This window comes from Prionailurus viverrinus, chromosome B3 (assembly GCF_022837055.1).
Source record: "Prionailurus viverrinus isolate Anna chromosome B3, UM_Priviv_1.0, whole genome shotgun sequence".
NCBI classification, from domain to species: Eukaryota; Metazoa; Chordata; class Mammalia; order Carnivora; family Felidae; genus Prionailurus; species Prionailurus viverrinus.
Genome location: NC_062566.1, coordinates 32,480,943 through 32,496,788, shown reverse-complemented (window position 1 = coordinate 32,496,788; position 15,846 = coordinate 32,480,943). Strand labels below are relative to the sequence as shown.

General features: G+C 51.2%; 1 protein-coding gene across 2 annotated transcripts in view; it reads right to left on the bottom strand.

The window, feature by feature from the left end:
* Window positions 1-15,846, bottom strand: part of ITGA11 (integrin subunit alpha 11) — a 129,293-nt gene that overhangs the window by 38,346 nt on the left and 75,101 nt on the right. For both annotated transcript variants that reach the window (XR_007152818.1, XM_047861771.1), the window contains exons 7-10: window positions 15,054-15,202; window positions 10,468-10,612; window positions 9,830-9,995; window positions 8,369-8,439 (exon numbers count right to left, since the gene is read on the bottom strand). Coding sequence is in view for 1 of the 2 variants with exons in the window: in XM_047861771.1 (XP_047717727.1) it covers window positions 8,369-8,439; window positions 9,830-9,995; window positions 10,468-10,612; window positions 15,054-15,202 (531 nt within the window). In the remaining variant the exon portion in view is untranslated. The remainder of the gene's footprint in view (window positions 1-8,368; window positions 8,440-9,829; window positions 9,996-10,467; window positions 10,613-15,053; window positions 15,203-15,846) is intronic.

The window sequence follows — 15,846 nt, the reverse complement described above, 5'->3', positions numbered from 1 at the left end:
GAACCAAGCCTCCATTGCTCTTTGGGCTTCATAAGCCCCACAGGAAGTCTCCTGTCACTGTCCCTTCCTTCTGACGCTCCTGGAAGCTGTGGCCCCTGCCCGTGGCCTCTGCCCGTGGCCTCCCTCCACATTCCTCTGTGGCGTCTGACTTGCTTCCCTGTGTGCAAATCTTACGTCTTCATTTCTTCAGTAACAATTCACCGAGTGTCTACTCTGGGCTGGCCACTTGCTCGGAGCTGCGATATAGTCCCTGCCCTTGCAGAGCTCAAAGTACCACGCAAATGTGCAAGTTAACATAATAGTTGCAAAGCGTGATAACTGCTATAGGGGATGTGGTAAATACCACAGTGAGGTTTAGTCTAGATTGAAATGGGGGTCAGGAAAAGCATTTTTGAGTAAGTGATGCTCACCCGGACACCTGGAGGGGGAGGGGACGAGTGTGCAAAGGCCCTGAGGCTGGAGAGAGTTTAGAGGCGTTGGTTTTAAGGAATTGGAAGCCGTTTGGTGGGCTGGAGTGCAGAATGACAGGGGCCAGAGCAACTCTGATGAGGCTGGACAGAGAAGCCAGGGCCGCATCTGTGACAGCCTGCACCCTGAGGAAGGGGGCTTGTCTTTAACTGCAGTGTAAGTGGGTGCTGCAACGCTCAGGCAGGAAGACGGGAACTCTGACTCCCCGAGGGGCAGGCAGTCTCCCTGTTACTGACTCCAAGGTCACTCCTCACTCTCTGGGCTGCCCCTACACCCTATCCACCACTACTCCGCCTCCTTAAACAACCTCCTTGAACAAAGCTAGTGGATACAGGAAGACAAATAGCAAGCCCTTGGAAGCAGGGAGGGCCACCTTCCTGGGTGACCTTGGTGACTCCTGGCCTGGCAGGTTGTGCCCCAGCTTTGGGCTGTGAAAGCACTAGCAGATGAAGTCACCTCTCTCCTCCCCTGAGCCTCCCTAATCCTGGCTGACTGGCAGGATTTGAGGTTCCCCCGCCACGTGGGGCCCAGGGCACCTCATCTCTCCTCCCCTCCAATACCATGGTGCCGACAGAACAATGTAATTCTGGCCTTGGGACGATCAGGGCCGTGAATGAGCAGGTGGGCAGCGTCACCATGCAACAGTCTCACTGGTGGCCGCGGAGGGGCCAAGACTGTGAACCTTACTCAGACCTTCCATTTCTCATTTCCCAGGGGTCACTTTAAAGAGTGAAGTTGATCTCAGATAAGGTTTAAAAAGTCCAAATTCTCTGGAAGTAGAACTGACTGTTCAGACAATGTTTTTCTGACCGCAAGCAAGCTGGTCTCTGGAGAGTCTGATGTACTTGGTTGTGTTTAATGTCGCACTTTCTAATTAGCTTTTTCCTCCCGGTCTGTGTGAGCCTCAGCCTGGGAGCGCCTGATGATCTCCTGGGCCGGGATCAGGGCCGGCACCTCAAAGACTCACGGCCAGTGCTCCTTGCACTTGGGGTGTGCTCCCTTCTTTGCAAAGTACTTTCTCATCCAGCCACCCATTTGTGAGAGACCAGCAGGTCAGATGTTCATTACCTGCACTTGACAAATGGCATCCAAGGTTCAGAGAGGGAAAGGGACTTGTCCGAGGCTGCACAGCAAGTCGGGGCGGGGCTGGGACTTGGAGCAGGGTGGTGGGTTGGGCAGGGGAGAAAAGAGTCACGGGCAGCCCCCGGACTCTGCTCCCAGTTTTCCATTGGAGCACTCTCTAAGAGGACAGTGATGTTTGGGCCTCGTCTCTCTCCTCCCTCTCTCTTCCGGCTGAATCCAAGTTTGCTTCTGCAGGACCAGGCTTCTTCCTTCAGGGAGAGGGCTCTCAAGATGAATTTTTGGCCTTGCAGGTGACTGGAAGTCTCCATGATGTACTGAGGAGGACTGGGATTCCTCTGGGGAGGACCCCGTATGTATGTGGGGCTTGGGGATTCCACTGGACTTCCGGATTTGGCAGCACTAGGCCGGCTGATTGCTCACAGGCTCTCGCCTTATGCTGTTTCACCCTGGCAGTGCCCATAGGCCTGTGCTCCCAGGGGGCGGTCCTTTCTTGAGAGGGCTCTGTTACCGGGGAGAGCCTCGCTGAGGAAGGCGGGGAGAGGGCAGGCTGGGAGGGCAGGAGGAGCAAACCTCAGTATGGCACTGTCTTTCCCCAGCTCGGGGAGCCTAGGCATTTTGAATTTGGAAAAAATCTGGAAGGGCAGGGTCCCAAAAAGGGCCAAAGCCTTGACAGAAGAAGCCAAGCATGTAGGCCCAGCTGGAAAACAAATACCAGGGCATTCCAGGGAAGAGCCTCATCCCACGCTCCAGGCCTGGCACCGGCTCCCTGATTTATGGCTTCCTTTCCCGTGGGGCCACGTGAGCTCCCACCAGATACTGCCAGGGTGTGCCTGGGTGGCCTTGCACATGGACCCTTGGCACAAGCTGACTTTTCTAGTGCCCTGTGCAGATGTGAGGATGCAGGCATGGTGGCCCTCAGCAGGTCCAAGGCCAAGTCCGTGCCCTTCCTATAGACAACGTGTACCCGTATTCACTCTAGCATAGCACCTGCCGTCTGATTCTGCTAGCTCATCAGTTAGCTGCCTTCTGACCTGGCCCCTGCAGCAGTCTTGCCTCCCTAGCTGAGCTGAATGTTCCTGGTACGTGTGACCATGTCCCTCTAAACTGTGTCCCCAGCCGGTCCGTGTCCCCAGGGTTGGGTCACATCCCTAACACTAGAAACAGCATCGTTTAGGGCAGTGGCTCCCAAACGGGGAGCAGTTTAGCCCCCAGGAAATATTTGGCAATGCATGGAGACAGTTTGGGTTGTCATAGCTGGGGGTGGTGTTGGGGTTGGTGTGGCATCTGGTGGGTAGGGTCAGGGCCGCTGCCTACAATACACAGGACGGCCCTGCAGCAAAGAATTATCCAGCCCAAGTTGGCAGTTGGGCTGAGGCTGAGAATCCCTGGCCCAGTGATTAGAGCATGAAGTCTGGAGTCAGACATTGCTGAGTTCCAGTTCTAGCTCCAAAGCTTCTAGCTGTGTGACCTTGGGCAAGCTTCTCTCTTCCTTTTTTTCTCCCTCCCTCCCTCCCTCCCTCTCTCTCTCTCTCTCTCTCTCAGCCTCAGCTGTAAATTGTTTTGTTGGGAGAATTAACATTTTTAATTCTTAGCATGGAGCTTGGCAGTCAGCAAAGGACTTGGTATATAGTAACTCCTCTCGTTCTTTTATTCATCCATAAAGCATCGGGGACGCGGGAGTCAAAGAATCACATCTCATGGTCAAGTTGGTGCTGCAGAGAAGTCATTACAGCAGCTTGAGGGGAGGCAGCCTAGTGGAGGCAAGGGCAGCCTATTTGGGGGCCCCGCAGGAAGCGGCTGGGGGGGGGGTGACTGAGGAGGTGGGTGGAGTTAGGACAGGATTTTAAGAAACCCTTACTTGATCGTAAGTCTCAAAATGTACACTTCTAGTTCCAAGCCTCAAGACTCGATTCCGCCAATGTTTTTCAGACATCTGCTCAAAGACTGAGGTTCAGAGAGGTTAAATGGTTTGTCTGAGGCCACACATCCAGGCAGTGCTTTCTTCTTGCCCAGCAGTAATGGAATGAGAATGCCAGATGCCAACAATTCTTGGCTTTGGATAGGTGGTCCTGTGCATTGAGTCCTGTCCTCCTCCCCAGGCTCCTCCATAGCTCCCTAGTGCCTGCATGTCCACCATCAGAGTGACTCTAGAAGGGCCAAGAGCCCCTCCTAAGGCAAATACGTCATGAAGAGGACGGGTTATACTTTTCACGAATTGCTCGGATTCTGTCATAGACGATGCATTTTTAACAAGCCTAAAGTGGAGCCTGAGGAACAATGAGTGCCAGGAGGTTTAGATGGGGTTGGGCAGGAAACACCCAGAAATGGGCCTTCAGTCTTTCTGGGGGAGAGAAGCCCTTCACTGTGCTGGAAGCTGGTAGGCACGGTGGCAAGGAGGTGGTGTGGGGAGCAAGGGCCACCCTGTACTTGACGGCTTGTTCCCGATCGGCGGGTTGGTAGTTTCTGTTCAGAGGTCCCGGGAACAAGGCTCAGGAGTGGGGTGCCTGGCACCAGGGTGCAGCCTGAGACATGGAGCTGGGCTTAGGAGGAGACCCCAATGACCTGGAAATGATTCCTGCCACCAGGAGTCACTTGGGAACGATCTGGAACAGCATGCCGGCAGACCCTGGCTACCATGTCCAGGCCTCATGGGGTGGAGCCCACGGACAGCCCTGACTGCCTGCCCTAGCTAGCACGTGGAGGGGTCCACGGTTTAAGGTTATGGGGGTGTAGGAGAGGTTCACAGCCTCTAGGTACCAACCCCTCACGCCACCATATGGATCAGTTTCTTTCATTTTTTTTTAAAGTTTATTTATTTTGAGAGAGACAGAGAAAGAGAGAGAGAGAGAGAGAGAGAGAGAGAGAGAGAGAGAGAGAGAATGAGAGCAAATAGGGGAGGGGCATAGCGGGAAGGAGAGAGAGAATCCTAAGCAGGCTCAGCACTGTCAGGGCGGAGGCTGAGGGGTGGGGGAGCTTGAACTCATGACCTGAGCTGAAATCAAAAGTTAGATGCTTAACTGACTGAACTGCTCAAGGCACCCCAGTTTCTTTCATTTTTGATTGAATCAAATGTGCAAAACCAGTTCAAATGTTTTTGTAGTGGCTCGGTCAGTTAAGCGGCCAACTCCTGATTTTGGCTTCATGAGTTAGAGCCCTGCTTCAGGCTCAACGCTGTGGAGCCTGCTTGGGATTCTCTCTCTCCCTCTCTCTCTGCCCCTTCCCGGCTTGAGCTCTCTCTCCCTCTCAATGTAAATAAATAAACTTAAAAAATCAAATGTAAACCTCTTAGGAAAGATTACAGCCTGCAGGCTTTCACAGCTAAGCAGCTTAGGTAACAGCCAATGACCTTGGCTATCCAGCCCACAGCTCCAGCAGAGGCTGCAGGAAGGGCACAGGCTGAAGAGGCTGGAGGGTGGCTGGGGCTGCTGGTCTGGGAGGTAGGAGTCTCCCCACCCTTGACCTGTGTCAGACATAACTGAGGGCTGGTCTTGCTGGATCATCACGTGTAGGTTCAAGGGAAACAGTCTCTTCCCATCTCAGTTGAGTCACCAAAGTATTTGTGTAGACAAGATCCACCCTAATAAAACTGCTTCCTTCTGTAAACTTTTGGGGTTGGGGAGAGGTAAGAGTTCCTTGTGAAATTCCTCTGCAGAGCCCCTGGGTGGGAGCAGCACCCTAGCTCCATCCACCATTAGGGGGCATCCATAACTTATTGTCCCCTTCCTTTCCTGCACACTTTCCATCTTGGCTTGTGAGGATTGCAGACTCAGAGTCTATGCCCCCGTGGGAGGTATGGATCCCTTTTGGAAGCTTTCTGGCAGACTCCTGCAGCTTCTTCTTGATTACCCAGCTCAACAGGGAGTTCACCACCTCAGCACGCAGCCAGGACTAATAGAAGCCACTCCAGCTGTTAGTGATCTTTGCATTCATTTCCAAATACTAATGGAACCCCTGGCTTCAAAATCTGTTTTGGAATTTGACTGGAGATCCATAGCTGGCCTTCCTGGTGGTCATTTCCAGAATGTCCTCTTTCCCTTTTTTGGCAAATCAAGACTAGAGTTTCCTGGGTTGACTTAGGTCCCTGGGTTTCCCCATGGCTCTGACCTTCAGCCTGGGATGCCATTCCTGTGGTCTGGGGCTTTGGGCTCTTTGGGTGACCAGGTGATGTTTTGGGGTCTCCTCTCTACCCTGGCACTAGTCTCCCCTTCCTCTTGCTGTTCTTACTCTTTTTAAAGACTGCTGTTCTTACCCTTTTGAAGGCTGGTTTCCTTGCTAGACAGGCAACAGCAGCCCAGGTGATGAGCCACCAGCCCCTTTGCTATTTGAGAACATTCTATGAGGTACTTCCTCCAGGACTAGAGACCTTTCCTTCTGACATAACTAAACAGGCCCAGGGAAGCTGAAGGCTTCTTCTCACATTTGCAGGAAGTGGCTGTCTGAGGCAGTCTGTGGAACACTTTTGTAGGGGATGGAGGCTGAGAGCTCGCCCAGGACTTGGACTCATTCGGGCTCGAGACCTGCTCTTGGCAAAGCTGAAAGGCTGGACCACTGCTTCCCATCTCCGGAGAGGGCTGACCAGCCCCGAGAGCTGTGGACCTGGACTCCCAGGGACAGGACGGCTGTGGCCAATTATGGTGGCCTCAGTGGTCAGCATCAGCACTGAGAACCCTATGTGCCCTAAAATAGCAAACTCAGTGGCCGATCACAGCACCAGATAGCCCGCCATCGTTGTTCCATTCTTTTGGATTTGGAAGGATTGGTTTTTTCTTTTTAGGTATTAAAGAGTCTCAGATTCAGACTTAATCATCTTCTCTTTAAGAGTCGTATCAGATAGAAACTTCCAGATGCCTGTCCCTTGAAAACCAGACTCGGGGGCGTTAGAAGAGCTGGGGCGGTGATAAGGATGGGGAGAGGCACTCCGGTCTCTTCAACCAGAGGAATGAAAATGAGTTGGACACGTGGGAGAATCTACACAGGGCAGTGCATGACCTTGACCTAAACAACAGGCCAGGGCTCTGAGCTCTTGGCCTCCTCTGTGCAGCGGGTGGCGGTGGGTGGGGGGTTTGGGGGGGGGTGTCTATCCATGGATCCTTCAAGGACTCCTCCTGCTCGACATACTGAGATGCTTGGGTCCTTTTTAGGGTTCATCTCAAGTATTTCTGAACACCTGAACCTCAGTGTAACCTCCCCTTCTCTTCGAGTTCCCCGATTCCTAGGCATACACAGACCACAGTGTTAGAAGAGGAGCCTGCACTTTCCGGGACCCAGCACAGGGCCCAGCACAGAGAAGGCACGGAAAAGATTTGCAGACCTGACCATCTATGGGGCGCCTGGGCGGCTCAGTTGGATGGGCGTCCGACTTCGACTCAGGGCATGATTTCACGGTTCGTGGGCTCAAGCCCCGCATCGGGCTCTGTGCTGACAGTTCAGAGCCTGGATTCTTCTTCAGATTCTGTGTCTCCCTCTCTCTCTGCCCCTCTCCCGCTTGTACTCTGTCTCTCTTTCTCAAAAATAAGTAAACATTAAAAAAAAACAAAAACAGGACAACTATTCCTGCCTGTCGACCTGGCAGGGCTGTGCTGAGCCTGAAATGGGGCATAGGAATCTCCTGGAGAAGTTTAAAGTGCCGTGCATATACAACGCACTGTTATAATTATAGGTGGCTGCATTTGTAGCTTGCTGTGCCCGGGTGGGCACGAGTCTGTCCAGATGCAGTCCAGGAACAGTGGCGTGTGAGTCAGGTTTCCGTCCTGCTGCCTGTTCACATGTCCCCCTCCGCCTCCAATTTAGGGTTTCTGACTCAGACCCCCTGAGATTCCACTCGTTCTCGGGGAGCAGCTGCTAGGCGTGGGGAGGAAGAGCGTGAGACTCGTATTTTCCTACTTAGGTCACTTGAGCAGGTCACTTAGACTTTGTGTGACTCAGTTTATTTGTCTGGAGACTGGGAATAAGGAATCCTGCTCTATTCACCTCACAGTGTTGTTTGGGGGGGGGGGTGTTCAGTGAGATAATGGAGGTGATGCGGAAGTAGGCAGGTCGTTTCTGGCAGGTTTGGAGGCATACATACACTCCCACGGTGCCAGCCTGGGGCAGAACACCTAGGAACCTCTCTGCCCCAAGCATGCCCACTGACATGGACTCCTGCCAGGTGGTCCTCCCAGCACACAGTGCTCCCAGGCAGGGCTCCACTGTTTACGACACATTTTCGCAGATACCGGCTCTCTGCCCCGCCCTGGCAATCCTGTGAGGTTTCCACCCCATCTTGTCAATCGGAACCAGGCGAGGCATGTCGAGGGCGAGTGACGGCCCGATGCTCTGGGCCGCCAATGTAGAGCTTCTGACGCGACATGCTGCTTGTGATGCCATGTGGCCATCTGGGTCCTCTGCCATCTGAGGCCGAGTCTGCACCGGGAGCACAGCTGGTCCATCTGAACCCCCTCCCCGCACCAGCTCAGGGCCATGCCCCTGCACGCACAGGCTGCCTTAGGCAAGGGCGTTATTGGCGCAGGCCAACAGCCTCTGCCGCGTTGACCCAATTTTTGCACAAGGCTCTGTGGGCTGCAGGGGACCTTCGGACCTGGAGGAAATGCCCCCATCGGCTCCCTGTGCAGGTGGTTCGTTATTTGTAGCTCACTCCCTGCTGAAAAGGGCTTGTAAGTTGAAGGCCTCGACTTCCCCCCTTGCAGCCACAGAAGACAGAGGCAGAGAGACCCGGAGAAACAAAGTGGGGGGTGGGTGAGGGACAGCCCAGGAAAGGCGGCGTGGCCACCTAGAGAGCCGGAAAGTATGTGGGAGGGCGGCTCTAACCCCGACCTACCTCCACCACGTGAGAAGAAAAGCCGGTCTGGGACATCTCCAGCCCGAAGGACGTCTCGTTCTTGTTGGTGCCTAAAACAGAGGGACAGAAAGACCTCAGCTGCACTCCCGATTGCTTAGCGCCACCCACCTGCAGCCCCATCCATGGCACCTGTGTCCTGGGGCACCTCCGGGGAGGGAGGAGGGGGCCCTGAGGCAGCCCACACAGGGAGGGCACCTTCCAGGTGGCCGTGGCTTCACTATCAGTAGCCCAGTCACTGCCGCAAAGGGTTTGGGACGAGTTATATGACAGAGCATGTATGCCATAATGTCAATATAGGGGAAAGAGCAAGAAAAGCACATGGAAAGAAACAATCTCCATCGTTGGCAAGAAATGGAAATTCCATTTCTTTCCTCACTTCTCTCATTCCTATTATTCACCAGATTTGGTTCCAGATGCCTCTGGATGATTCCCAAACATTGAATCGAACCCTCGGGAGGGGGACCTGTCACCACCCCAGATTTGCACAAGTAACCCATGTGTGCTGAAAGCCCCTCCCCATAGAGGGCCTCCCGGAACATGTCACCGGCACCGATCTTCTCAACACCCAAAGGCAACCATTTCTGGGAGAAATACACTCAGCTGAGTATAAGTTCTGGCGGGAGTGTTGAAACTCAGGTTCAAAGTTTCTATTCCTTTATCCTTGTGGATGAGGGCTGCTTTCGTCTCCTCGTGTGTCTGTAGCTCATCTTTTCCAAAGTGCTGCAGACTGCTCGGGCTTGTCCACACTGCTTTTTATCTCTGTTTACCATCCCCCCCATGTGGCCCAGCCCCGTGTTGGGAGGAACGGCTATAGCAACACATGGCTCAGAGGAGATCCGTGCCATCGAAACCGAAGTTTAAACAGTAAGGAGAGGGGTGCCTGGGTGGCCCAGCCGGTTGAGCGTCCGACTTCGGCTCAGGCCATGATCTCACGGTTCGTGAGTTCGAGCCCCACATCAAGCTCGGCGCAGAGCCCGCTTCAGATCCTTTGTCCCTCGCTCTCTGCCCCTCCCCTCCTCACACTATCTCTCACTCCCTCTCAAAAATCAATAAACATTAAAAAGTTAAAGAGTGAATAAATAAACTTGAATTTCAGACAATCAGCAGATAATTTCCTAGCATAGGTCTGCCACAAACACCGTATTTTATATTTGCTAAATATGGCAACACTAGTTCAAAGCCCGTCTCTTCCCAAAGCTGTGGAAGCTTTGGCAAGTCACTATGGTCCTATGAGCTTCCAGTTCCTCGGTGGTAAAAGGAGAATGTCAGCAAAGCCACCGTCCAGGGCTGTCTGTGAGGTCCAGCACAGCATACCAGGGCCCTATCATGAAGGGATAGCTCCTGCTAAAGCTTTCTGTGTTGTGGGCCTGGATCTTGCTCTATGGGGTTCACCTGGTGTGAGCCCAGGAGCGTAGACCCCTCTTGGTATGTGTCCCTCACCTTCCAAGCTGAAGATCCTGTCCCCCAGGGCATCAACAATGTCCTTCAGGGCCGCCTCATCAGTAACGTTGAAGAAGTGCTTGTCATCAGGGTCACTGGCGATGTATTTGATCTCATTTAGAAAAGCTTCTGGATTGATCCCCCTGCGGTTGTAGTAGCCCAGGACCTGCCAGGGAATGGGGGCAGGGCGACAAACCAGGACTTGGCACAGACCTCCCCACAGCCCCGCGGCCCCTGACCCCGCGTGGCTGGAGCCCTTTTTGGTTGCCATGGGCAGAACTCGGGGTCCCACCGGCATTTTGAAACAGGCTGTTTTGTAGGGGGCAGATAAGGCCCCTGTTCTAAGATAGGGTTCTGGGGGCTGGGTGGCTTGGGGGTGTTTTCTTGTGTTTTGAAGGTTTTGGCAATGGAGGAACTCTCCCCCAACCCCTAGCCTGTCCCCAACTGTTGCAGATATCCCTCAACAGTGCTGAAAGAAAATTCCCAAGGTGCTCTTTAGGAGAGGATGAAACAAGAAGAGGCCTGTCCGGGGGCCTGGGCAGCTTGCTCACTACCCAGAAAACGCCCCTGGGAGTCCCCAGGGGTCTGATGGTAAAGCCTCTAGGGGCGGAGGGTGGGACAGGTGGGGCAGGACTCACGGCCACAGCGTATCTGGTCACGTTGTCTCTCTCGCTTTGCTGGATCACCTTCTCCAGGTCTGGGCTGTCATGGGACTCCCCATCTGTGATGACAATCATCACCTTCTTGGCCCCTTTCCTTCCGCCTTTCTGGAAAGCCTCTGAGCTGAAAACAGAGCACAGGGGGAGGGTCACAAGAGAGATGTAGGGATGCGGCAGCTCCCAGCGATCCTCCAGAGGGGCTGCTGCAGATGTGGGGCCGAGCCCCCTCACCTCCCCAGGGGAGCAACCCAATAGGTTTTGGATCTCAAACCAAAGAAGAAGCTGGGTTGAGGTGCCCACACTACTCATTTGCCAGCTACTCAGATAAGTCAGGTATCTGCTTGTCTTTAAAAAGTAACTTTAAAGAGCCTCTTTAGGGTCCTGACCATGCTGTTTTGGGCAAGCAGAGGGAGCAGGTGGGTTTGGGAGAAAAGTTCAAGGTCAGATGGAGACCTTTAGACACCCTAAGTTAGTGGCTCAAAAACCCAGCTGTATATTAGAATCACCGGGGGGAGTTAAAAAAAAATGCCAATGGCTAGGCCCCACCTGGACATGTAATCAGCATCTCTGGGGCATTGCCTGGAAATCAGGCCATTTTTTCATTAAAAATTTTTAAAAATGTTTTTATTCATTTTTTGAGACAGAGAGAGAGAGAGAGAGAGAGAGAGAGAGAGAGAACGAGAACAGGGGAGGGACAGAAAGAGAGGGAGACACAGAATCCGAAGCAGGCTCCAGGCTCTGAGCTGTCAGCAAAGAGCCTGACGCAGGACTTGAACCCTCAAAGCACAAGATCATGACCTGAGCTGAAGTCAGATGCTTAACCAACTGAGCTGCCCCGGTGCCCCATCAGTATTTTTCAAAAGAATGAATACCGGGGTTGAGAACCACTTCCCTACATACTGAAAAGGTGACAGGCCAGAGTAATTCAACACCCAAACAACACTAATCCATAAAATACACATAATGACATCCGACAAAGTTCTGCTTTTCCCCACAAGGACTACTTTGATTCCATTTCGGGAATGATTAAATATCAAATTCCATGACAAATATTCCTCTCTCTTGCTTTTTACTTTGTTTTGTGCCTGGAGCAGGTGCTTAGCCTGCCTCTCGGGCAATCCAGCCAAGGGCCAGGGGCCTGGCACGCTGACCCATGATGCTGCAGAGAGGCTCTTACAGCTGGCAACCCATTTCAGAAGCATGAAAACTGGCTGTGGAACCATTCTGGCTCTTGGTGCCTCTGTGGACAACCCTCCTTTAGATCGTGAGGTTCTGAGTAGGACAGACATGGTCTGAACCAAAAATCTGGCCCAGCAGGTAGAATTTTCCAATAAGGATCTAAAACCAGATGCTTCCCTTAGATTCTATGTTGACTCCCTTGGGGTCTGACCCGGGGAGTTAAGCTCTGCAATGCTAGGTTCAAGCTCTGTACCACACGAATCTCTTGTTACACGGAAGCTGATGAGCTTGACATGCATGATTTAGATGTTGACAAATTCACAAAACCTGGAATAAGTTAGTTCAGAGCATCTTCAAAGCTCCCAGTGAAGAGAAACAGACCATCTGCCATTCTCTCAGCTCTATGATGTTGTGGATATACTGACTTAAAAAAAAAAAACAAAAAACCCTTGGGGGCACCTGGGTGGCTCAGTCGGTTAAGCATCCGACTTTGGCTCAGGTCATGATCTCACAGTTCATGAGTTCGAGCCCCACCTCGAGCTCCCTGCTGTCAGCTCAGAGCCCACTTCAGATCCTCTGTCCTCCTCTCTCTCTGCCCATCCCACCCCCCTCTCTCAAAAATAAGTAAACATTTAAAGAAAAAAAAAAACACCTCGTATTTTAATATGAGCCATGAACTGAAGGAGGCCAGAGGCACAATTGACATGACTACAGCGACTTTTGAGCTTAAGCCTCACCCAGTGGAGCAAGAACTCTGCTAGTTCATCAAAGGAGATTCTAGATGTTTCCATAAACTCATTGAAGGATCAGGCTGAGGCATGAAACTCCATATAAAAAAGTATGGCAGGGGAAAAACAGGTTTTATTATATATGGAGTCAAGAAAAATTTTAGGTTCATATTTTCATATAGTAGAATTGTGTGAATATCTGTATGCATTTGTAATGGGGTAAATATTGACATGATTCATCAGATTTAAAATTGTGATTTTCTACCGAGTAAAAATCCTCGGATTTATTCCTTTGCAAATCAGATTATAAGTTCCTTAAGAACAGTGAGAGACTTATACTTACAATAGTTTCCGTGAACCTGGAAGCCAGAATGATCTATGGAAAAGTAGGCCATATCATGTCTCCTTTCTGCTCAAAATCTTCACTGGCTCCCATGTCTCTGGGGTCCTGAGAATGGCCCACCAGCCCATCGTAATCTGGCCCTTTTGTCCTTCTGTCCTTCCAAGCCCTTATTCCTGCTTGCTCCCCTCAATAAAAAGTGTTGAGTGAGCTCAGTTGGAATGACATCATTATCCCCATGGCCCCCAAGCCATACATGACTATTAGATTCACCTTTATGTGCATATCTGATGAAAACACTCTCAAGCCTAAGACCCTTCCGTGGCCAGTCATTGTTGTTCTAGCTATGACATTATCGTCCTCACAATCTGGCTTCAATACCCCCTGTGCCAACACGAACCTCACACCATGCTCAAAAGGCTCTAAACATAAGGATTCCTTGAGTTTCCCCCTCTTCTACCCTTAGTCAGGAGGAATGTCTCCTTTTCACCTCTCCTGATTGAATCCTGGGGTCTTCCTGGGACAAGCCAAATGCCAGCCCCTCTTGGCAATCCTTCCTTGGATCCTACCCTCTCATCCTTACTGAGTTAGACTGATGCTTTTCAGAGTTTCCCTATTGGTCCAGGAGCCACAGATTACCAGCTCTGATAACCCCTCAAGTCCATGGCCTGGATCTTTTTACTTTTTCAGGTGCCCAGAAAAAATGCATCGTGAATAAGCAAGGAGAGCATTTTCCCTTAAAACACACCCCCTGTAACTTGGGAGTTGGCAGGCTGAGAAGATCATATTTCAAACCTCATTTGAGGTGCAGACTGCATAGCCCAGTGGTGCTCATGAGTCATGACTGGATTCAAACTACTTGCCAGATTGCATACTCGTAATCGTTCTGGGGATGGTCGGCTATACCCCTGTATAAGTCACTTAGTTCACGCTGAGGAAGCAATAGCTCAGTGGGCATGGGCTTCCTCTGTTGCCCCAGCAATTTCACAAGGGCCTGATGGGGGCCCCGGGGACTCATCCCAGTGACAGCAAAACAGCAAAATGGCCCGTTCCTTGTGAGGATGGGTAAAAGCCATCTTTACACAGAGGAAGGTTCCTTTAGGAAAAAAGTTTGAGCAAGTTTTATCAGCAAACAGAAGTTGATTAGTGGAGCCGTAACTTAATTATAAAGAATTGTAAGGTTGGAAAAAAATGTAATTGTTTGACCACATGAAATCTCCTAAGTAGCTCCTAACTCCTAAGTAGCTCTCACACTGTGGAATTCTGTTAAACACATCAGCTAATCCTATGTGAGGTGGGACTACCAGAGAATAAGCCTGTGGTCTCAATGGCCATAGTGGAATTCATGTCCATAGGTGTAAAATGTATACATTTAAAATCTATATGCCTTAGGAGTTTAGGCCTCAGCTTGAGAGATCTTGGGGAATTGCTTCTAAAATCACTCACCGATTTCAGTGGTGAGCACAACGTTTTGCATAATGGCAGTCTCACTGGAGCCAGCACAAAGCCATCTGTGAGGGCAACTTCTAGAGGTAACCTTCATTATCATTGTGAGTGAGTTCGGGTGTGATTTTTAAGGAGGCAGCCTCATTACTCCACAACCTCAGAAGTTAGACTTACCCGTGTTCCTCACACTCCATTGATGACAGATACTCCACAGGAAGATTCTGCTCTCATGGAACCTACAAACTTTTTACAGGGTCTCTGCGGCACAGCCCATTTTCCATAGTCGTTTGCAACAATACCTCCCATCCCAAACGTTCTTCTGTGATGTGACCTCTCCATTCCTCCATCAAGGGTCAGAGTCAAATGCTCTTCCCCTAGAATCTGGGCTGGCCTTAATGGCTCACTCTATCAGTAGAATACAACAGAAGTTATAGCCGGGACTTTGGGGGCTAGGTCATAGGCAATCTCAGAGTTCCTGTGTGGGCCCGCTGGAAAGCTCTCTTGGGACACTCCCTCTCGGAGCCACATGGCCAAGTGTGGGTGCTCAGGTCACTAGCCCACACTGAGCTCCCAGCCAACAGCCCAGAGCAACTGCCAGCCACATGAGTGCGCCATTTTGGAAGTCTAGTCCAGTCAGCTCCTCAGATGACAACAGCCCCAGCTGACATACCAGACTACCACCACAGGAGAGATGCCAAGAGAGAATTGACCAGCTGAGCCCAGCCAACCCCCAGAGATTTGAGGGGTTAATAAATTACTGTCTCAAGGTAGGGAATTTTGTAAAGGATTGTTATACAGCAGTATGTAACTAGCACAGTTATCTGAGATTTAAGTAGATTATTATTTCTATTTGACTAGGATCTTTTTTTTACCGAGCAAATTCGATGCCAAATGCCGTCCGGGTCTCTGTTCCTCCTCTCTGCTCAATGTGGCTGGCAGCTTCTACCACATCTCTTACAGACCTGTAGTCATTGAGGTGAAATTCATGCACGACGTCTTCTCCGTACTGGACAACCCCAACCTGCAAGGCAGGGGAGAGGACGACAGAACATCTTGGTCCCTGAGAGCTGGACCTTTGGAGGTGAGGCTCCCCAGAGTCGTCTCTCTGTCTGTGACTGTTCGAAAATGAGGAAGGCTAGAGAGTACCTGGGAAGAGCAGCAGTTCGGGAAAGCTCTGGGAATGAATGGATGGCTTGGTGACACAGGTGGAAGGTGCCTCTCGAGAGGGGAGGCTGTGATTTAAAGAAAGGCCCAACAGATTCTGTTTCTTGCTGGAGCACAGAATTGAAGCCTAAAATATTAGCAGCCACGTGGCTGGAGCGTTGTGGCATTCTTCACCAAACGCTGGAACTAAGTTTCCTCAAAACTTAGAAGAGAAGAGATTCTTTTATCCCCAAGGCTGATAAGATATAGACAGTATTCATAGCCTAGAAGTAAACAAAAAACCTAAAAAGACTTACAGGGGGATTAGAATGAGAAAGCCTTCCTGTTGGATGGGGCCCGAGTTTATCTGGTGCCTTTCTAATGCTGGACATGCACCCACCATATCCTAAAGATGATCTTCCAGTCATGAGGAAACTCACTCCCTTTTTAACAGCTGTAGTTGCTACGGAATAATTTCTTAGATTGACTTGAAATCTGCCACCTTGTCCCTCTTATATGTCA